Genomic DNA, 22,927 nt, shown 5'->3' with positions numbered 1-22,927 from the left:
CCTGACCAGAGCAAAGGGGGAAAGGGGATTAGATAGGGAGGCATTCAACCAGAGTGTGAGGGGGTCTAGATTGACAGGCAAACAATACAAACTACTGATTGATTGAGTGATGTATGATGGAAGGCAAAAAAACAGTGGAGCAGAGTGAGTTGGCTGGGGAAAATGTGTGGCCATTTAGGCCCAATGTCACCTCTGTTAGTGTGTGGTATTAACAGGTTGCTGTGCGGTTGTTGCACACCAGGTAAATGAGAGATGAGGCCAATTGTTTTGGTCCGTGTAGACACGCCCTTCATGTGGAGAGTCTAAAAGGAGTGCATCTGCAACAAATGGAGGCTCTGCATATGACTGACCCAAGAGTTCCAGCTCACTAGAAAGCCTCTATCCATAGCAGAGGCTCTCTTTTTCAGACTATTGTTCTCCACGTGAAAGGAGTGATAATGAGGATGGGGGCTAGTCTAGTTCTTCTCCTTATATATTTTAACCCCTTATCATAAGGCTTCAGTTAAGTTCCACTCATTTCATTTGGGTGCTAAATGCCAATGGATCTAATCCCCTAGGTGTCAAGCAAAGCATATGATCCAGATGAATGGATGGAACCCAGATTGGTTGTGTCATTGTGCTTCATATTGGGGTAGTCAAAGACACATACTTGTAACCCTTATAGCTACATCACTATATGTATAGGTTATTTCATTTATATTTCAACAAAGGTACCATTAATTTGGTGGCGTAAGAAAATATCCTTACTAGCAGGAACAAGGCTATCAATGGCATATTAATACATGTAACTTGAAAGGTGTGCTTTCTTTTAAATAACAAAAGCATTATTAAGCTGTCCAATATTTTAATATAATCTCCACAATACTGAAAGCCAGTGCTTAAAATACTTGCAATACATGTACTGCTCCGATTTGTACTTTGTGTTCTTTTGTCAAACTGTTAAAAAAAAGGACCCTAAAGCAAAACTGTTTATAGAGAATATATAGCTAAAACAAATGTACTTTAATGGAAGAGCTTACGTCAGGGCAGGTTTATAAGTGACACTAAAAAGAAAATAAATGAACACTTTTTCTTTTTCTGCATCCAAAGTAATGTGACAAATGGAGCCTGTGAATCTGTTTACATTCAGAGTTTCAGAGAGAAAAGTGAAGTCAGGCACAAAAAAAGACTGACAGATGCAACAACCCTGGTCACTTCACAGAGGTAGCCACTGCAGTATTGACACCAAGCAGGCAAACGGATGACAGAAGAAGAGAGTGGTACAATAAGAATATAAGAGGTAGGGTACTACAGAAGTTTTTTTCCCCTAAACATGCCTCCAGCCAAATCACCTCTAGCTTATGAATTCCCATCCCACAATGAATTCGTCTTCAAGATGCTGCAGGATGCTTTGTTCAGCTGGTTGACTGGTAGGTTGGTTTCTTGTCCCCAATCACCCTTCTGGAAGGGTCTCTAATCACATGTTTAGGTGATTATATATAACATTTTAAGGATCTCGGTGTTTGACTCAAAACCAGCCTCTCCTTACTTGTTGCTGTCTGGTTGGGTTGAACTACAACTTTCATGCTCCTCCTGCCAGCACAGCAATGGCTGCACTGGCTGGAAATAATGAGATTTGCAGTCCAGTTAATCTGGAGTGCAATGAACTACTGCTGAAAACCCTCTTCTGCTACTGCTGCTTCTGTGTTGCCAATGGCACCAAGCTTACAGTTCTTGCTTAATAAATATTAAATATAGGTGCAGAGTGGCAGAAAGCTACAGAAAGAATGTGTTATATACTTCCCACAGCCTATCCCCGCAATGGCAGACATATACATGTCTGCAGGACTTAGAAGCAACAGAGGATAGAAGGGAGACCAAAAATTAGGCAGGAAGAAGGAAGTAGGATCATATCTAAAAATCTGTATCTGGAAGTCCTGCTCCCTCGTCCCACATATATATGCAGTACAAGACATTTGACATGGAGAATGTAGCAGTGCCAGTAAACCAATGAGTGATGCTACTGTCTTGATAGTTGCAGGAGAAAATTTGGCACACTAGTTGCACCTTCCCCAAATATTCTGTTCTTCACAACAAAAATTGCAGTTTCATTCCTATGTTTTGTTGCTATTGCATTTTCAAATCCACATTTCATTGACTAAAACTTGTTTGATTGTACGCAGCAAACATTCCAAACGTCAATTTCCAACATTTCACATCCCTCTCTGTGCTTTGTCTCAAAAAGTAAAATTCACCTGGGCTTTCCTTCTGGGATTAAACTTTCTTGTTCCAGCTTGATTTTGTTCTCCAGAATTCCTAAGTTCTGCATGAAAACAAGAGAAGCCAACAACAGCACCCCCCTCTTGCGGTTTGTGGGCACTTGCATAAAAAGCAAAAAAAGTTGCCATTGCTTCAAATAAGGACCTCCATCATGTCTGGATCTGGGAATTCAGGCTTGTGAAGCAGACTGCTTATTCTGCCTTTGTTCTCAGGTAGCTTCCCATGGCTGGGAGAATTCTCTGTGGAGAAAAAGGGGGGAAAGCAAAGAATGAACACTGATATGAGAACTGCATACCATTCTTTCCCTCAGCCGTTTTCTGTTTAAGAAAGAACCTGTGGATGGCTTATGTGGAGGACAAACAGCAGGAGGGATGTGTGGAGAAAAAGTCTCCTTCACTCTTTTCCTACCAATCCTTTGCTCAAACCCATGTATTTCCCCCCTCATAATGAAAATATATGGCAACCATGGATGTCTCTCCATCATAAACTCAGAAGTCAGAAAAAAGGTGCCACTGGGGTCATTTCGAACAGATAGACCAATAATTGGCTGGAGAAAGATGGTGTTGACTCTGCAGCTGTTTTGCATTTTAAAGAAATTGTAGAAAGAATCATGGTAATTGCATATCAGTAAAGCTCCCCTGGTGGTCACTTAAAATACTTGTTGATGAGGTGAGATAGATAGATAGATAGATAGATAGATAGATAGATAGATAGATAGAGCATCCTGATGCTCTAAACCAGGCTCAGGCATGGAAACAAGCAATAGGGATTTCCATAGGGTAAAATCAAAGATAGGGACTGATCTGATGCCATATCCTTTTCTTCCCATTAAAACACTATACCCACACCTGCTCAGAATCAAAGTCTATTCCCTTCCTGCTCTCTCTCACAGTCTGACTTTCATAAGATTAGGTAAGGTAGAGCATGTCAAAGCTCAGTAACTGTCAGCCTAGAAAAAGTAACTTTTTGAACTGCAATGCCCAGAATGGCCCAGCCACAATGACCTCTGCAATTTTTCCAAGTTGAGGGGGTGGGTGGGAGAGACTCTTCTCTATGGTTCAATTCCATACCTCCAACAAAGAAGTCAACTAAAGGAGGGCTTGAATAGGAGACCTTAAGATAAGGGAAAGCTGAGATAACAAGGCATCATGATATCATTGTATGTGAGTTTCCCTACCCACTCAGCAGGAATGTGAGTCCAGACAGGTTCCAGAATCAGAGTTTCTGATTCCAATTAGGTTGGAAACCTGGTTAATGGTTGGAAAGGAGATCGTTAAGCAGTGATGGGTGCTTTGGGCTGTATTTCAAAGGAAGGCAATGGCAAACCACCTTTGAGTTGTTGTTGCTTTGTGCCTTCGTCATTTCTGACTTATGTTGACCCTAAGGTGAACCTCTTAATGAATTTTCTTGGCAGAATTTGTTTAGAGGGAGTTTGCCCTTGCCTTCCTCTGAGGCTGAGAGAGTGTGACTTTGTCCAAAGTCACCCAGTAGATTTCCATGGATGAGCAGGAATTCTAACCCTGGACTCCCAGTGTCCTAGTCCAGCACTTGAACCACATTTGTTCTCTCACCTCTGAATAAATCTTCCCTAAGAAAGCCTTATGAAATTCACAAGGTCACCACAATGGGCCCTATGAAATTCACAAGGCCTTATTAAATTCACAGGGTCACCATGACAGACAATTTGAAGGCAAATCCATCACATTATACATATACCTTGGGGTGGCAGAATGAGAGGGAGGTGAATGATTTACACACCTGCTCCAAGAAGGGCTCACAGCATCACTTTTAGGTGGCAGCAAATGTCACAGTGGAGAAATGTTTGCCATTTTTTTCTGATGAGCATTTCTTCCATTTCCGATTCTGCACACAAATCTCTACCCATTCTCCCATTCTCCCTCCCTTCATAGAGCCAATCATGTCAGTGAAGATGGAATTGACTTACCAGGTCTCTCTACAGTGCCTTTGGTTCCAGTGTGCCTCAGTGCTGGACTGCCACCTGGAGTGTTACTCAATTTGCCTCGGCCTGGAAAAGAAGCTGTATTTGGCCAGAAAAGGTCAGAGCCCTTGTCTGTCTGAGTGCTGTTGTCTTTGCTGCCCATTTTTGTATGGCAGATGGTCACTGGCCATGAAGATGTTGGGGACAGCAAAGTGGGAGGTGGAGGAGGCAGTGAAGGTATGGATGACTGGTCATTGGTATCCTTCCCTAAGAGCAATCCTTGACGGAAGAGAAGGAGGAAAAAAACACATGGAAAGATTGCTCTTCACTAAATCTAGATTTACTACATTTTTGCCCTACCCTTCAAAAATTCCAAATGGCTTACATTAGTCATACAGTAGCTTACAAAAAGTTAAGACAAATGTGATTGTCACAACACTGTCCTTTCCTCATGTTTTGTTTTTGTTTAAAAAAGTATTTCTCACTCAAGCAATTCATTTTAAAAGCACAAACGCTATTAAAAATAAAAAATATAAATAGTGCCTTCTAAAAACAGAGGCAATGATTATGAAAGAATCAAGAAGTTTTGGATGTACACCAGCAAACTTGGTGTGATGACACAAAATGTTCACAAACATTCCAACTGCTCAGATAACAAAGATTTCTAACTGCTTGCAGTGCAACTCCTTGGAGAGATGGGGTGTGTAAAGACTCACACAGGATCTAGGAATATTGGCAACTTTGTGGAGCAGACTCAGAAGTTCCATATAGTTGGAAAGCTAAGGAGCATGGAGCTGAAAGCTAAGGAATAGGGAACTGTAAACCTAAAGAGAGTAGTCCATTAGGACCAAAAAATAATGGAAGGCGGAAGATAAATTTCATCTCCTGATTTTCATGTACCATCAGGCTTCTACTCAATGGCTACCATAAAGAACATTAATAATTTAAACTGTATGTCTCACTGATGACTGAGAACACCGCACATTTCAATTTGTCAGTCAGCCCATTTTGTACCCAATCACAAAATTTTACCAGAGCTTGGAAAATTATGTTTTTGTGACTGTGCTAGTTCAGGAAATCTGAGAGATCCCACCCAAAGATATAAGATTTCCAAACTCTGATCATTATAAAGCATGAACCCCTAAATACCATTATCATAATGAAGCAATTTTATTTAGCTAATTTTTTAATTTTTTAAAATCGAATTTTTATCCACCTACCTACCCCATTCAACCTCATAGTTTCCCAGATCATATTACAATGAAACATATTATTTCTAAAAACAAAATGCTGAAACTTATCAGTCACAATACTTTGTAAGCAAAAAATACCCCTAATGTCATCCAAACAATATTACCCAGAAAAGCAGCAAGGATCAAACCAAATGGCTTCTCCAGATACAGTAAACATATTGGGAGTTGGTAGTATTTGTTGTTGTTGTTTTAGTTTTTCAGGTTTGTTTAAACTATCCAAATGTCATTTCTGTTATTCCCGACTATTTTGTGGCAATTCTAACACCAGCTGCAACATTTTATTCCCTCTTTTGGGTGGGTTTCTTTTAAATTTGGAACAAAGAAATAGATCTTCTTTCTTTCCCCCTTTGATTATTTTCGTAAGCATTATAGGTGTATCAAAGCATCAGTGAGATGGCACTTTTGCACTATATTACTATTAACTCAAAGGCAGAGGGAAGGAGAGAAAATGTGCCCTTCAAACCTCACCAAAACACAAACCCAATTTTAAAAAAAATATTTGGAAGTGCCCTAATGCAGATTCATGAAACTGTTACAAACAGAACCTCTAAGGATGAAATAAGCACACACAGAAGAGATAACAACCAGCAAAACCTGAGGAGCTATAATTGAAGAACTCGACCAGTCTGGGAAAGCCCAAAACAAAACCAAAGCCAGCATGAGAACTGTTAATCTGTGAGGAACTAAAATGCTCACGCAACAAACTTCACATGAGATAACAGTGAAAATGAGGGAGGAGGGAAAGTGAGAGAAGCCTCTCTTTACAAGGGCCTGGTTTGCACTGCTAAACTTACCTATGCTTCCTTTCCAGGTCTTGTCATCTTTCTTCTCCTCAGCCATTTGGTTACTGGTGAGGGAAGTCTGGCGGGAATGAGTCCCAGTTGCCGCTGCAGCAATTGATGGAACTGATCGAGCAGGCCGCAAACTCGCGGTATCAGTTTTGCCAGGATCCTTCCTGGACCTTTGCTGGAGGACCTTGATCATGGCATCCTTCTCAATTATTTTTGCATGCAGATTCTTTATCCTAGGAAACAGATAGGTTGAAAGGTCCCAAAGGTGAGACACAGCATGAAAAGGCATTATATGGTTCTTAAAAGCTTTCCCACAATGCTGTCAGCAATATTAATGCAATCAGTCCTCTGTAACCACAGATTCTTTGTCCATGGATTCAACCAACCAAGGCTTGAAAATATTAAAAATATGTACCGTATGTTGTTGTTAACTGCCCTTGAGTCAATCCTGACTCATGGTGACCCTGTGGATGAGACACCTCCAAGACCCCCTATCTTCCACTGTTCCACTTAGGTCCTATAAATTCATGCCCATGAGCAACTTAATAGAGTCTAACCATCTAGCATGCAGTCTTCCTCTTTTTCTAATTCCCTCCACCTTTCCTAGCATTATTGTTTTTTCCACTGAGTCATTCCTTCTCATGACATGACCAAAGTAGGACAAAGTCAACTTTATTATCTAGGACCCATTTTGTGAAGTCGAAGGCTTCCATGGCCGGCATCCATGGTTTTTTGTGGGTTTTTCGGGCTATGTGGCCATGTTCTAGAAGATTTTCTTGCTGATGTTTCACCAGCATCTGTGGCTGGCATCTTCAGAGCTTGCCTGCTAAGGAGTTGAGTATATATATACTGTGTGAAACTGGGAAGGCAGGAATAAAGAAGAAAATCTTCTAGAACATGGCCACATAGCCTGACCCACACACAAAAACCCTAGGACCCATATGTTTGTCTTTTGGCTGTCCATGGCATCTCCAGAACTTTTCTTCAGCACCGCATCTCAAATAAATTGATTTTCCTTCTATCTGCTTTCCTCACTATCCAGCTCTTGCAATCATACATGGTAATAGATTTCAAAAAGCACACTTTGATTTTGCCATTTTACTATGCCACTGTATTCAATAGGACTTGAGTATCTATGGATTTTGGTATTCATGGCAGAACCTGGAACCAAATCCCAGCAGATACCATGGGCCTATTGTAACATCCATTTCTAAAAATTCTGTAACTCTTTCTACCACAAGTTAGAGGGTCAATTACTAGGCTTGCTGTAGGTTTAATTTCCTGTGCATCTGCTGCACGAAAAGCATATTAGGACAGCTGGTGACAAGTAGCTGCTAAAAATGCTGGAATGGGATTTGTGAGACCCAGATCGAAGTGATTAAGCTCACAGGCTGACCTTGGGCCACTGAGCACATTAGAGGAAAGGCGGGCTATTAATGTAACAAGCAAACACTTGTCAATTGTACCTGCTTGCAAAATTGATCGGAAAGGAGATATTGGCTCCATGGATATTAAATAAGCACTTACTACATTTATTTTTTGGCAATTTTCTTCTCATGTCACTTAACACTGCATGAGGGGAAGGAAAGGGCTAGGCATCCAGAGTCTGCCTGGCATCCCCCCCACACACACACACACAACACACACATCCATGTATGGGAGAGGAGGAGATCTGAAGAGGAATGCTGGTTCTATATTGCACAGACTACCCTCATGACTTAAGAAGACACAGCTAAAAATATTAGTCTAACAATACCACTCTAAAAACATCCAGAGATTTTTCCCCCCAGATTCTGGAAGTTAAACAGGGTTGGGCCTGATCAGTGCTTGGATGGAATACTATCCACTACCAGGTAAGACCAACAATGTCCAGGTAGGGCTAGGGAAGACTCCTGCTTGAAATCCCAGTGTCACTGTTCAGAGAGAGCTGACAAAACTGCTGGATTGGATGGAACAATGACTAAACATTAGACAATCTCCTGTTTTACTACCTTTTGGACTGTAACTCCCAGAATCTAGTAGACATGTAAGTTTGAGGACTCTGGGAGATATAGTTCAGAAAGGTAACTCCCAAACTTGGAAGTTGGAACTTTCTGAATAAATAGGGTTCTATACTGCAGAAGAGCCTATACCTCATAGAAAAGAGCAAGCCCTTCTTTTTATACCTTTCTTCACCCAATGCATGGATGGTTGGAGGGAGTCAAAGACAATATGGATGCAATAATGGGGTGGAGTCAGTACGTGCACCCTGTCCACAATCTTCTGAGGCAATAAATGCCTGAATAAGGATTCTGTAATGGGTTAATAATGGGTGCACAACCTTCAGACTGCTAGAGTCCACTTGTGATGCTTGCTTAGGGATCAGGGAATATGCCCATCTGCACACACATATACAAACATGGGTGCTCAAACACACCTCCCAACAACCTTGTTTTTTCACTGGGAGGGAGAGGAAAGTCTTCTCTCCATCTAATATCCACATCCCAGAATGGAAAAAAGTGACCTGTAGATGCTATTAGGAAGAGAGAAAGAGGAGTTTCCCTCCACCAGAGGTCTCTATAGCAATAGTAGGCAGGGGGGGGATGATCTGGATGAAACTGCTGAAAAAGTGGTGCATGTGTGTCTTGTGTGTGGTGAATTCAGCAATGGAAAAGGGCAGTGCACTCCTGGGGGTGACACACAAGGCTTTAGGGAGCTGCATGGGGTCTGCTCTGCAGGCTGTGCACTCCTGGATGAAACGGTATGCATGGCTGTATTTATTCAAGAAACTTGCCAGGCTTCTGCACTATGTATCTTCATATAAATACACTGAAATATGTCACTTTTTTAAGGCCATGACAGAGGGCCTCCTCAGGTATAGCACCCTAGCTGTATAATGTTTACTCCTTAGAGGCCCAGTTAACACCCTTGCAGAATTCATTTCAAACCCAAGCAAAAAATGCCTGATTTACTCAAAACTATTTATGCACAAGGTTTTAAATTGTTTTAGCTTTTGTTAAATTGTTTAATACATTTAAGTCTTTTTACATTAATTTTATTGTTTTAAATTGTTTTAGTCGGCTTCATCAGTTGATTTTTCTTCCACTCCACCCGGCAATTTTGTGATAGAGGGCAAAATATAAATATTTTGAGCCACTATGGTATAGTGCAGAGATAGTGAAAATGTGGCTCATGGGCTGCATGTAGCCTTCACTGCCGTTTCTGTGGACCTCTGGGCCTCTAGGAGTAAAAAAAAATTAATGTTTGCCTCATAATACCCCCAAAGTACTGCTAGGTGATGTGGAGGGAATTTCTACCATGTTCAGAGCCCCCCTGGATCCTCCAGAAGGAGAAAAAAAAAGAAGAGTAGTTTTAAAAAGAAAGCTTTTGCCCCTAAATGCCCTCAAAGGAGTGTGTGGGGCTTTTCTACTACATTTTAGCCCCCCCCCCCCCCTCAGCCAGTTTAGACTAAAGAGAGGCTTTTTTAACAGGCTCTTTTGAAGAAAAAGTCAATTCTGCTCATTTCCTATTGTTTAAAAAGGAGCCTTTCTCCACCCTAAAATGGTCGAGAAAGGTCTCAAAACATGGGAAAAATAGCCACCATGTTTGGGGACGCTGGAGGTGAAAACAAAATTTCTTTTTCTATTATTATGATGATGATGATGATGATGATGATGATGATGATGATGATGAAGTGTGTGCTATGGGATTACAAGCCCTACAAGGTTTCCTGGGAGGCTAATACAGCCTCCTAACCTTCTACAGTTGCCCACCCTGGTGGAGAGGTCTTGAATGTTGGAGACCAAGATACAAGGCCCTGCTCAGCCATGGAAACTTCCTGTGAGCAAACCACACCCTCAGAATTAGAAAAAGGCAATGGCAAACCTCCTATGAATGAATCTTACAAAGACTACCCTTTGAGTCATCATACTTCAGAATCAATTTGAAGGCATGTAACAAATACAATGTGTGTGTGTGTGTGTAATAATATATAAATAATAAATTCCACAGCAGGCCTTTTACAAGTAGTTTCTTACGTGTACTCCATGTCTTGACACCTCCGGTTGGCTTGCATAATCTCTTCTTCTTCTTGCCACATACGGACCTCCAGAGAACTCTCACTATAGCTGCCATTCCGTGAATGATTAGTGGCTGAGGTTTCCCTGGCAACAGAAGACAAATCTCTCTCAATCACATAAATATGTTTGCCCATCCACATCCTCCCCTTTGCTTTGATAAAATGTATTAAAAATATGTGTTTTATTGTTATTGTTAACTGCCCTCAAGTCAATCTTGACTCGAGATGAGACACCTCCAAGACTTCCTATCTTTCATTGCTCTGCTTAGGTCCTGTAAATTCATGCCTGTGAGCTCCTTAACAGAGTCTATCCATCTAGCATGCAGTTGTCCTCTCTTTCTACTCCCCTCTACCTTTCCTAGCATTATTGTTTTTTCCAGTGAGTCATTCCTTTTCATGACATTACCAAAGTAGGACAACCTCAACTTTATCATCTTGGCTTCCAGGGAGATTTCAAGCTTGATCTGGTCAAAGACCCATTTGTTTGTCTTTTGGCTGCCCTCAGCACTCTTCTCCAGCACTACATCTCAAATGAATTGATTTCCCTCCTAGCTGCTTTCCTCACTGTCCACTTCTTGCATGGTAATAGATTCTAAAAAGCAAGCCCTGATTTTGCCATTTTACACAAGAGACATCACTTTACTACACTACTGTATTCAATGGGACTTGAGTATGCATTGATTTTGGTATGCATGGGGGAACCAGGATCCAAACCACAGCAGCTACCAAGGGCCCATTATAACATCCATAGCTGCTTTCCATGAGTTATTAGTGGCTGGGGTATCCCTAGCAACAGAAGACAAATCTCTCTCTATCACACACATATATTTGGCCATCCACATCCTCTCCTTTGCATTGATCAAAGATGCAAATATAAGAAACTGCCTTATGGACAGACTGATTGTTCATCTTGCCCATTACTGTCTACTGGAAATAAGAGGAGACTATATCTTGGACTTTGTGTTTGCAAAGCATGGGTTCTATGGTTCTTCCCTAACAGTGCAAATGTAATCACTTGGTATAGCAGGGGTGAGCAACTGGATGATGGTCAGGGGCCAGTCTCCACCCAGATCCTACGTGGCCACACACAGCAAGGCCAAATACCTCAGTTTTCTCCAAGTCCCTCTCAAAATGGCAAGAGGAAGTGATGCACTGACTGGTGGGAAGCTAATCTTGAACATCAGATATAAGCAACTGCAGTGCGTTCTTGTCCCAGTTTTCTGCCCTGAGACCTTTCAAGGCACCATAGGAATGCCAAAAATGCAAACAATAAAACTAAAGGACGCTGGAAGTCCACTTCTGGTTCTAGAAAATGTATAGATGTTGGACAGTGCAAAGGGATGGCCCTTGTGGTCTCTTCCAACTATGATTCTATGAAAAGTGCAAAGGGATTTGTAACTTCCTGACATGTTTGAGAAGAGGCAATCTATCCCTTCTTTATCAGAAACAATAATGCATCTAGAGAGCATGAGAACGCCAAAGTGGCTTAATGGGTTCAGAGCTGGACTAGGAATCCGACAGACCAGGATTCAAATCCCTCCTGGTTGACCTTGGGCGAGTCATATTCTCTCGGTCTCAGAGTACGGCAATGGTAAAACACTTCTGAATGAAATTTGCCGACCAAACCCTATTACTGTAGGATTACCAGACAAATAGTATTCTACTAGTCAAAAACAACTAGAATACACATATCAGATAGCATGGAGGGATTATTGAGTCTAAAAAAATTACTGAAAGGCCCAGGACTGCACTTTGACACACACACACACACACACACACACACGGTCTTGTGACACAGGATGTTTTTAAACACCAAACAAGTAACAGCAAAAGTAAAACTCTCACTACTAGTCACTAGGCATGAACCTACATCACTGGTTGTTATTGTTGTGTGCTTTTAAGTCATTTCTGACTTATGGGGTTTTCTTGGCATGATTTGTTGAGAAGGGGGTTTGCCCATGGTTACCCAGTGGGTTTCCATGGCCAAATGGAGATTTGAACCCTGGTTTTCAGAGTCCTAGTCCAAAAGACAAAGCACTACACCAAACTGGCTCTCACATCAATTTTTACAAAAAGCATATTGTGGTAAGCGACTATATACTAAACAGTTATACGAAGAAAACAGAGAAGACTGTTCTCTCTTTCTTCAGAGGGCTGGACTGCTGGACTGCAACTAAAGGACAGAAATGGCAAGGGAATTGATTCCTGCTAAATGTTACAAGAAATTTCTGATTGTCAAGAACTGTTTAAAAGTGGAACAGACTGTCTCTAGAGCTAGTGGTCTCTCTTTTACTGGACGTACAGTATTTAAGGATGAACATCACAATGCTGTAGTTGCAAAATTCCTGTTCCGAGCAAGGAGTTGGACTAAATTCCCTTCAATGTACTGTCTAGCTCTGATGTTCTACAAGTTTACGATATATAAAGAAAACAAGTGATGTTGGATTTCCATGTCTCCCAAATGAGAGTCTTTATTTGCTGCTTTCATGCAGAAGATGACTCACCTCATTCCTCCCTGGAGAAGAATTCTGTGGAACAATAAGACCTGATTTGAATTATCATATTTCATTTTAATAAGCTATGGTACAAACAATTCTTTTAACAATGCAGACAGTTCCTACCTTTTCTCCACAGCATGAGCAATCAAATCAGGAAGTCCCTAGTGAACCAGTTTTCCATTTCATGCAAACTAGGAAACCACAGTTATCAGCTTCAGAAATAACCAGAAGCCTAAACCTTTTAAACTGAGTTATATCTTAGTTTAAGATCCTAGCTTGAGGTGATGCAGCTAACCATCACTGTACAGTTTAGCAAAAATGGGAAACTATCATTTTCCATTTTAGATAAAAGAAGGGAAATTATGCTCAGAGACTGCCTGGTTTAATAATTGCAACATAGGGTTTGTGTGCCTGGGGCAAAAAAAACTCAATCATATTGCAGTTTATTAAATCACAACACTACATGAATACAACAACTTGTCCATATTTTGTGAAAGTATATACATCATTTTGGATTTTCTGTCTAACCTCCTTTTTTCCCATGGACAAACAGAAAGCATAAAAACAGTAGCCTTGTTTAGCCATGTCTTACTTTTCTGTTGTACTAGCGGCTGCAGCATTCATGGCGAAGTGCCGGATTGCACTCTCCTCTAGGTATTTTTGCTCCCATTTGGTCATGTCAGCTTCCAGAGCCAAAATCCTCTCCTCCTTCTCCCTTACTAACTCCATTAATGCAGGCACATTGTACTCTGGTAAGGTGGCAGCCTGGTAGTTTCCTTGCCTCTAGAGTGAAACAGTTGAAAATCCAGTTTAAAATATTTATTCTAAACATAACACAAGAAGCTATCTGCTGGACCAGATATGAGATTCATCTACAGCAGCATGTAACTTCCTGGAAACTGATTTATATTAACTGGGTTTTGTTTTAAAGCTACAAATTCCAGAGATGAGCAAACAAACCATAGCTTGCATTCCCATTTCTATGTTGTTTTTCTCTGACCCCTTTAGTCAGCTCTGTTTCCAGAGTGGGCAGTTGGGGTAGGAAGCTATGGACAAGCTATCATTGCAGGTTTAGGTATCACAACAGGCTACAGTTTAAACAAGTCATAGTTTATACGTTAACAAGAAACCATAGGTTCAGAGTATGATTTGTAGCTTATTCAGAATCCATGGCTTGTTAGCAGAGGTGGGTTATATCATAGATAGATAGATAGATAGATAGATAGATAGATAGATAGATAGATAGATATAGACATGATATCTCATATAATGAGATGTCTTGAAGATGGGACCCAAGTCTAAAAAAAATCATCTATGTTTCATATACACCTTATAAACATTTGCTATTGTTGTTGTCTTTAATTGCCCTTGAGTCACCCTCAACTCATGGCAACCCCATGGATGAGACATCTCCAAGATTCCCTGTCCTCAACTGCTCTGCTCAGACTCTGCAGGCTCAGGCCTCTGGCACTCCCTGATTGCATCTTAACTATCTGGCATTGTGGTCTTCCTCTTTCTACTGCCCTAAACATAGCCTGAAGTTAATTTTATACATAACATTTTAAATATTTTTGTGCATGAAACTAAGTTTATGTACACAGAAAGCAAAAGTGTCACGATCTCAGCCACCCATGTGGTCAATTTGGGATTCTGGAGTATTTCAGACTTAGGAATTTCAGATAAGGGATACTTGACCTGTAATATGCTGAGTACTGGAAAAATGCCTGCATCTGAACTTGTGATTATGGATATGCATATCCTCAAGGGAGACAAATTCTGAAACAGCTATTTAAATGCTCTTCTATTTATGTGCTGCCAGGTCCTCAGCAGGCCCCACTCAGTAAGCCAAAAATACTTTCTTGTGTGCTGTTTTCCCTTGCCTTTTAGGCAGTATGTAACCAGACTTTCTCTTCCTTGTGTAACTAGCTGAAGAAATCAAGCAACACATTAGCAACAAAAGAGATCCATGTTTGCCAGATGTGTGTTAAAGCCTCCTCAAAAAGGGTTGTCTTTTTAAGGATCCATTTTACATGAATGTCTGGAATCCTGTCTCTTTGTATGTTATGGCACTCTGTTTATATGTGCTTACTGAATTGCAGGGCCCATGACATTTTGTTGCTGGAGATAAAGATGACACCTCCTCTCTATTCCCATGTGTAGAAACTGACTGGACTGGAAACTGAATCTTACTTCAATATTCATGAGAGGAAAATGTCATCCACCACACTTTAGGCCAATATGCTGGTTTAGGGGCCCTGTGCTATTTGGTGCATAGACCTCTTATCTTTCAACAATTTTGGCCTAAATCAGGTATAGGGCGCATGTAGATCTCCATATACTGATGGCCTGCCACTCCCAGAAGCCAATGGTAGTCAATGGTGAGGAATATTAGAAGCTACAATCCAACATCTAAAGATTTACATAAATCACATCAGCGACCTAAATCCAAAAGTTAGTCCCAGCTAGAATAGACCTAATGAATTAACTGCTGAATGATATCATCAGCCCTTGTATACTCTCACTGAATCAATGGATCTACTCTGGTTAGCATTAGTAACTGAATGCAAACTCCTGCTTTCATTCTCTATACCCAATATGTTGTTGTTCTTGCTGTTGTTGTTGTTTGCCTTCAAGTCATTTCTGACTTATGGCAACCCTAAAGCAAACATATAATGGGGGTTTTCATGGAAATATTTGTTCAGAGGAAATTTGCCATTGCCTTCCCCTGAGGCTGAGAGCATGTGACATGCCCAAGGTCACCCACAGGGTTTCATGGCCAAGCTGGGATTTGAACCCTGATCTCCAGAGACATAGTACGACACTGAAACCACTATGTCACACTGACTCCCCAAGACAATATGACTGAAATCACTTAAAGCATAAATGTCCTCAGGTAACTTCTAGGCCCAAACCTCATATATGTAATCTTTAATGTATCTCCTAATCATGCCACTTCAGAATAGCAGAAGATATTTGCTGAAAGGGGTAAAATCTCAGTGAAACTGAAATTTTCCTTAGGACAAACTTAGAACAGATCTAACACATATGTTTACATAGATGCAAAGAAATTAATCAGAATATGTCAGTGTCCATTTCCTACACAATATCACTGCAAAAGCTTAGAAAATTACTTTTTAAAGTTATTAATTATGTTAAACTTCCAAGTTTAAAAGCAGTTACTATCTATAGTTATGTATAAGTCTATAGAAATTGTAGCCAAAAATTGAGTCAAAAACCCGAAGTCGACTTATCCATGGGTCAATGTAAGTACTGTACTTTAACTCCTATATAAAAAAAGAAACCAACCACTGGTGAAAGACAAGAGTGTAATCGGTCCTGGAAGCACTGACCTGGTCTACTGTCTCATCCATCCATTTAGTATGAGCACAAATCGTTATGCTTGTTGGAATTTTGTAAGTTCTTTAACACTGGTTTCCTTTGCTTCATCTTTTGGATCCTTTGTTTCATGCCCTTAAATTTTACCCTCAACTTATCCGTATCAAAATCTGTAATTTTGGCACCAAAACCTGTCCTCAACTTATACATGAGGCCAACTTATTTGAATATATATGGTCGTTCTCTTTCACACTGCAGTATTATGTTGCTATGCATCTTTAAGGATTCAAACTTACGGTGATTCTTTCCTAGGGTTTTCTTTGCAAGAAGAGGTTTGCCATGGCCTTCCTCTAAGGCCAAGTATGTGTGATTTGTTTAAGGTCATCCATTGGGTTTCCACAGCCTAGTGGATATTTAGAGTCTAGTCTCTTGGAGTTCTACTACAACAAACCACTACACCATGCTGGCTCTCATGCACAGTTATAGCACTTTGATACTACATTAAGTGCTGTGGCTGTTCAACAGGATCCTTAGATTTGTAGATTAAAAGAGGCCTTAGAGCTCTCTGACAGACTATTCTAAATACCTCATAGTACTACACATCTACATGTTTCTAAAGCATGTAGCCATGGCAGTTAAAGTAGCATCAAAGTACTATAATTATGTAGTGTGAAACAGATTTTATGGACTATTATTGTTGCAATTTTTACAAAGTAACATTTTATTTTCCTATTTTTCAAAACTATCTAAATGTTTTATGCCTTGGTTATTTTTTTTCCTCAGCAGCAGCAAGTGCCAAAGAATCTAACACCTGAACTGTGAAATATTACACCTTTGTCATTTGGTAGAGCCATTCCCTCATAACTATGAAAGTATGACAGCAGTTACAATTACAACAAAAAAAGGATGACAGTTATAGTATAATGCATTTATACTGTTGTTCTTGGAAAAGGGAATTTATTATTAGTTATCTGTAACTCCCAAGGGCTTTCTAATAAACTGTCCTCAACAGCACAGATCCCTTTGCATAAAAACATCCCTAAGGCATCTCTTAAATTCCAGCTTGGCAGCTGACAATGAGATTCCTATAAAGTCATTCCTAGAAAAGCCCCTTAATTGAATCAAAGGACCCTTTTTCTCAAGCCAAGTAATTGAATTGGTAGAATTTGCTCAGAAAAACTTGGCTTCAGAAGTCTGTCTTGAGGCATATGGATTAGTGTAAGCCAATAATTAAATGAACACAGGTAGGCTCTTGTCTCTAGAAAAAGTTTTCCAGTTTGGGTTATTAACCCTGAATACTTCTAATACAGAATTTAGATTTTTTTAAAAAAATATCACATTTTTTTGCTCCATGAAAAGACTATGATGTGGTATTTTACACAAATCAGTAAATACACATTAATTTCTAAGTTTCTAAAGACATACACAGTGCCTAAGAGTAAGCCAAGGTGGTTTTTAAAAAAAAATTCCTAGTACACTAGAAAGTCAAGCAGGTTTTCAAGATGTCTGTGCTAGAAAATATCCTGGGATCACAGTGGGTTTTCTCTTGCAAACTATTATGCAAGTTTGATGTTTGAGGCATTCTCTGTGCTTTCTGGGCCAACAGTTAAATGCAACCACAGTCGCCCCTCCGTTTTCACAGACCTGCAGTTTTGATTATTTGCAGAGTGGCAACCTCTGTTAAAGTTAATGGTACGCATGCCAGAGGTGTGGCCATTCAAGCCTATGGGGCTTGAATATCTGCGGATTTCCACATTTGCACAGGGAGGGTCTGGAATGGATCCCTTGCAAATTCAGAGGGAGGATTGTACACTGATTGTTTTGATTTGTGTAAACATGTAACACACGCATGCTGAATAAAAGTACTTGCAAACGTTTTTTTTTTAATTCTTCAAAAGTGGACATAGGCAGTCCCAGCTGAGGATGTGAAAGCGGATCATAAAGCAGTACTGACTACTTTCTTTCACTGACAGACAGTGGACAAAGCTTGTCACTGAAATAAGAAATTAGTATATATTATTGCATGTTTATCTTATATTTTTTCCTCCACCACTACCACTACACCCACCCACTGTAATCTCACAAGGAGTTTTTGATGGTGGTAGTTGTTATTATCACCTTTATTTATACTATGCCTTTGATCCAAACTAGGATTCAATGCACCTTGCAAATTAAAATAAGTAACACAATCAAAAATTTTTTAGAGAGCAATATTAAAATGGGATTAAACTATTAACAACACTAAAAGCTATTTAAAACATACAATTCAAACGGTCTGAAGCAAATTAAAAACAGTACAGCACATTTCCAAACATTCTTCAAAAGCAGCCCCAAGAGTATATTACAGTAATCCAAGTGGGATGAAACTAAGGCATGCATCACCATGACCAGATCAGGTGTCTCCAGGTACAGCATATTGCCATAAAAGCATTAACTGTGCATATGCATTTCTGGCCATTGCAGAGACCTGTCTGCGAGGTTCAATACTGAGCCCTGGAGTACACTCAAATTGTGAACCTATGTCTTCTGTGTGACCCCCATCTAGCACATTTCTGTTACTTGATCTACCTTTCAATCGACCAGAAGCACTACCATCTGGATTAAACTTCAATTTGCTCTCTCTCATCCAATCCATTATTGATGACAGACACTGTCTTAGAAAAGAAACAGCTTCCCTGGAGTTTGGTGGAAAGAGGAAATTGAGTTGAGTGCTATCAGCACACTGGTGGCACCAAACTGCAATTCTGGCCAAACTCTCTCTGTAGTTTCATGTAGCCTGAGGTGGGTAAAGTGTGGTCTTCGGGCTGCATATGGCACCCAGACCCATTTCTGTGGACTCCAGGGATAATTTCCCCCCCCAAAAAATTGTTTTGCCCCCAAAAAACACTCTAGGACATGTGGTGGACATTTTTGTCATGTTTTTGGTTCACCATCTGTCATGGCCAGCCAAGATGAGCTCTCGGAGGATGAGGAGGAGGATGAGCCTCCTCCAGAGCAAGGGCTGATTGAGGCTACGCCAGGTGTTAGTTCTGCTCTGCCAGGTCCCAGCTGTGCTTCCCCAGCCCCAGAGCAGGAGGTCCAACCAGGTCCTAGTGCTGAGGAAAGGCCTTCTATGGTGCCAAAGCCTAGTGGTGACTCGGGAGATGAGGCGTGCCTGCAAGTGCCTTCTTATCAAGAGAGAAGGGCCGAGAGTGCTTGCAGGTGCAGATCCAGGAGGATTGCAGAAAGACAATTAGCAAACCAGCCTCAGGTGGCTCGAGGGAGAGCTTCCCTGATTTAAGTGGGAGAGAGGCTTGAGTTTATTGCTAGAGTTTATTGCATGAGCCCTTGGTGTGATTGCTGTCGCTCTAGCTCCTGACATCTTGTTACCTTGCTACCTTGTTATCTTGACCTCGGACCGGACCTTTGTTATCTCTTGGCTATTGTGACCTCGGACTGTTTTGACCATGCTGCTTTCTGGCTTCCTGACTTCGGCTCGTCTTTCGGCATGCTTGACTTTCTGCAACTCCGACATCGGCTTGTTTCCTCGGCTTGCTCTTTGACTGCTTCTCCACAAGGTTTGTTTTGCCTACATGCGTTGGCTGCAGGCTTGGTTATCAGCATAAGTCAGAGATTGCTGGCAGCAATCCCGGACACCATCCTGTTGTTGGGTCAACCGAGGCCCAGGAAAAGTCTTTTTTTTTTAAAACAGGAAATGAACTGGAAATTATTTCTGCTCATTTCCTGTTGTTAAAAAAAAGGCATCCACTGGACCTAAAACAGCCTACAGAAGCCTAAAACATAACAAAACACCCATAAATGTTGTTTGAGCGCACAATAATTTTTTTGATATGTTTGTGGGTAGAATGATGGTCTGAGTGTCTCCTGTGGTCCCCTAGCTTTCCACAGTTGCCCATCTTTGATGTAGATGTTGAATATTATGGGGACAAAACTAAGCCCTGAAGGCCCCCACAGGTAGGGTTGCCATATCCCAGCTGCAACCGGGATTTTCCCGGTTTTGGCAGCACTGGGCCTCTCCCATCCCGGGTGCCGCCAAAAACCGGGACAACCTCGGTTGCAGCTGGGTTGGCTGCGGCCCACGGGGCCTCGCTGCCTTCCTCCTCCTCCACCTCGCATGGCCGCGCGGAGAAGGAAGAGGAGGGCAGCGAGGCCTGGGGCGGAGGATGAGGCCACTCGCGATCGCGTGCACCCCGCAAGCTCCTTCCCAGCCTCTGAGGGGGCCTCGGTCCCCTCAAAGGCCGGGAAGGAGGAGGAGGGTGCCCGCGCAGGCGGCCCCACTGGCTCCTTCCCAGCCTCTGAGGGGGCCTCATCCTCCACAGAGGCTGGGAAGGAGCGGGGAGGGGGGTCCTCCATGTAAAAAGAAAAAAAAAGTGTCCTACATTTGAAAATGTTGTCCTACATTTGTCCCGGTTTGGACGTCCTGACTTATGGCAACCCTACCCACAGGCCAGATGCCACAGAGCTGAAGAGTGCCACCTTTTGGGCTTGCTCCTCCAGGAAGGAATGGAGCTCACTGTAAAACAGTGCTTTGAAATGCCACCTCAAAAAACAGTCCAGGAGGAGGTCCTGATGAACCAACAGGGATTGGCTAGGCCAGGAGATAGTGACAGCCCCTAAGTAACCTAGTGTTATTCACAAAGTAAAGAAAGAAAAGGCCAAGCCATAGCCTTTTTCCCACTTCCTAAGCCAAAAGGAATTTTGTTTGCCATGACCAGCTTTGTGGAAGTAGTTCTTTTCCTGAAGCAAGTGTAAGAGTGAAACAATATCAGCAATCTGCCATTCTGCTCAAGCTTTTTGTTTCATTGGACAATCCAGAAAGTAATAAAAGAAGATCTATGCTTAAACAAAAATGGATAATTCAAAGAGAAATGCATCCCCCTCCTACAATTTCTTTTCCATCCCTAGCAGAAACTGGCATAGTGGCTTCCCACTTAATGAAAATGATTGAATGTGACTCACTATGCTACACATACCCACAACTGTAGGGTTTGACCAGTCAGAACACAATGACAAGGTAATAGGATAGTGTTGTCACACCAGCGGCCTGGATGTGGATGGCCACAGATCTGAACTGAGCCTTTAAAGAGTCTGCAGGAAGCACAGTCCTGAGTTCATCTCACCTGCTGGAGCCTCAAGGATTCCAGCTCTCTCTCCAGCCTTGTACGAAGCCGACGCTCCATCTGCTCTCGCTTCTCATAGGCCGCCTGAAGCTGTGTCAGTGCCTGCTGAAGCTTCTCTACCTTCTCAACGTGTGCTTGCTTTTTCCGCAGCTGTGGGCAGAATCATAGAATTTCAGTCTTGGAAGGCATCATGAACAGTTTCTGGTCCAACTCCCTCTCAATGCAAGATTAACAATTGCAGGATGAAAATACAGCCTCACCTCTGGTTAAATATCAGTAGCAGGATAACCATCCTCTGTTAGGAAGCTCCTCCTACCTGAAATCTCCTTCCCTGAAATTTCCACATGCTGGCTCTAGAGCTATCATTTCAGAAAGACAACACATCTACTCCACTTTCTTCATGGCAGCTCTTCAGGTATTTGAAATCAGCCACCAGGACTGTGGCATGGGAGGAAAGGGTTAAATGTTCTCTCCTAGCTTGCAGCCATCTCAATAACTGATTCGTTCCTTGCACTCAAGGAACAAAATCTTTTAAAATGTGCATTTTAAAAAGAAGAGCTATATATTAAATGCAAAGGTACATTTCACTTGTAGTGTGGCTGAATCATAAACTAGAAATTCAAGAAGATTATATGCCTTCTTGAAAATTTACTTTAGTAAAATCAATATGGCTAACTTTGGAGAAAGTATCAAAATCAATATAGCCAACTTTGGAGAAAGTATGTCTGAAATGGAAGCACTAAAATGTAATATATTCTTGACTCTCTTCCAGATATTTAACAGATGGGACAAAGCTCCCCCCATTCCTGGCCACCCAAATTTACTTTGCTTCTTTGGTGCCTCCGTTTAATTTTTTTTTCTAGCATTGCCACTCAGAAAGTTCTCAAGACTGTTCACTCTCTTCCTTAGACCCTTAGCTTTTGTTAGTCTTCATAATTTAAAGAGACACAACTAGGGAAGTGATCAGAGGAGGGGACTTCAATGCATGGGAGGGTGCTAAAAAAGCACCCTCCGAGTCTTCACAGATGCCTCCACTGGGAAGCAAAAGTTACTATTCTGTTTTAAGAGTTTTCATTCTATTGGGTCCTGACAACCATTGGAACTATATGTTGAAAAAATATTGAGAAACTGATCCAGACCGCAGGGGTGTCACTAGGGGGTGTGGGAAGTGTGGACCACACCAGGCTGATAAGGGCAGGTGACACTGCTGTTCCCCAAACATCTGCTTTTTGGCAGAAACAGGCTGTGGCATTTGCCTGTGATCTTTTAAATGCTGAAGAGATGGTGTGAGTGGGTCAGTGGGAGCAAGAAGGAGAAGCCCCAGTTTTTAAAAATTAATTAAAAAAATTATTTTAAAGTTTATTTAAAAACATCACATCTTAACAAATTGTCACGCTAACCAAATGAATCTATGTACATGTGATGCATTTAGGCTGTGCATATGATGTTGTATTTTAAAGGTAAAATTTTGCTAGTTATTTGTGTCGCAACTATTACCATTTCAATCAGTGATATATGGGAATTATGTTTATCTGTAATATTAAGTACAAAAACCATTACTAAGGATTCTTTATAGTATAGTATGGGAGTAGGTCAAGGAGGAGCGTTGACACTATGAGTTACTGCACCAGATGACATCAAGGGGAACCCACCCCAGGTTAAGATTGGATTCTA

At 41.3% G+C, this 22,927-nt stretch overlaps 1 protein-coding gene across 1 annotated transcript in view; it reads right to left on the bottom strand.

The window, feature by feature from the left end:
• Positions 1 to 984: 984 nt before the first annotated feature.
• AMOTL1 (angiomotin like 1) overlaps positions 985 to 22,927 on the bottom strand; it is a 98,079-nt gene continuing 76,136 nt past the window's right edge. The window contains exons 9-14 of the mRNA XM_042458663.1: positions 21,254 to 21,403; positions 13,390 to 13,580; positions 10,259 to 10,384; positions 6,246 to 6,475; positions 4,205 to 4,477; positions 985 to 2,498 (exon numbers count right to left, since the gene is read on the bottom strand). Of these exons, the coding sequence (XP_042314597.1) occupies positions 2,392 to 2,498; positions 4,205 to 4,477; positions 6,246 to 6,475; positions 10,259 to 10,384; positions 13,390 to 13,580; positions 21,254 to 21,403 (1,077 nt within the window). The 3' untranslated portion in view covers positions 985 to 2,391. The remainder of the gene's footprint in view (positions 2,499 to 4,204; positions 4,478 to 6,245; positions 6,476 to 10,258; positions 10,385 to 13,389; positions 13,581 to 21,253; positions 21,404 to 22,927) is intronic.

The sequence above is a fragment of the Sceloporus undulatus genome, chromosome 3 (assembly GCF_019175285.1).
Source record: "Sceloporus undulatus isolate JIND9_A2432 ecotype Alabama chromosome 3, SceUnd_v1.1, whole genome shotgun sequence".
Taxonomy (NCBI): domain Eukaryota; kingdom Metazoa; phylum Chordata; class Lepidosauria; order Squamata; family Phrynosomatidae; genus Sceloporus; species Sceloporus undulatus.
Note: the sequence above shows the minus strand (reverse complement) of the source record. Positions and strands in the feature narration are given on the sequence as shown.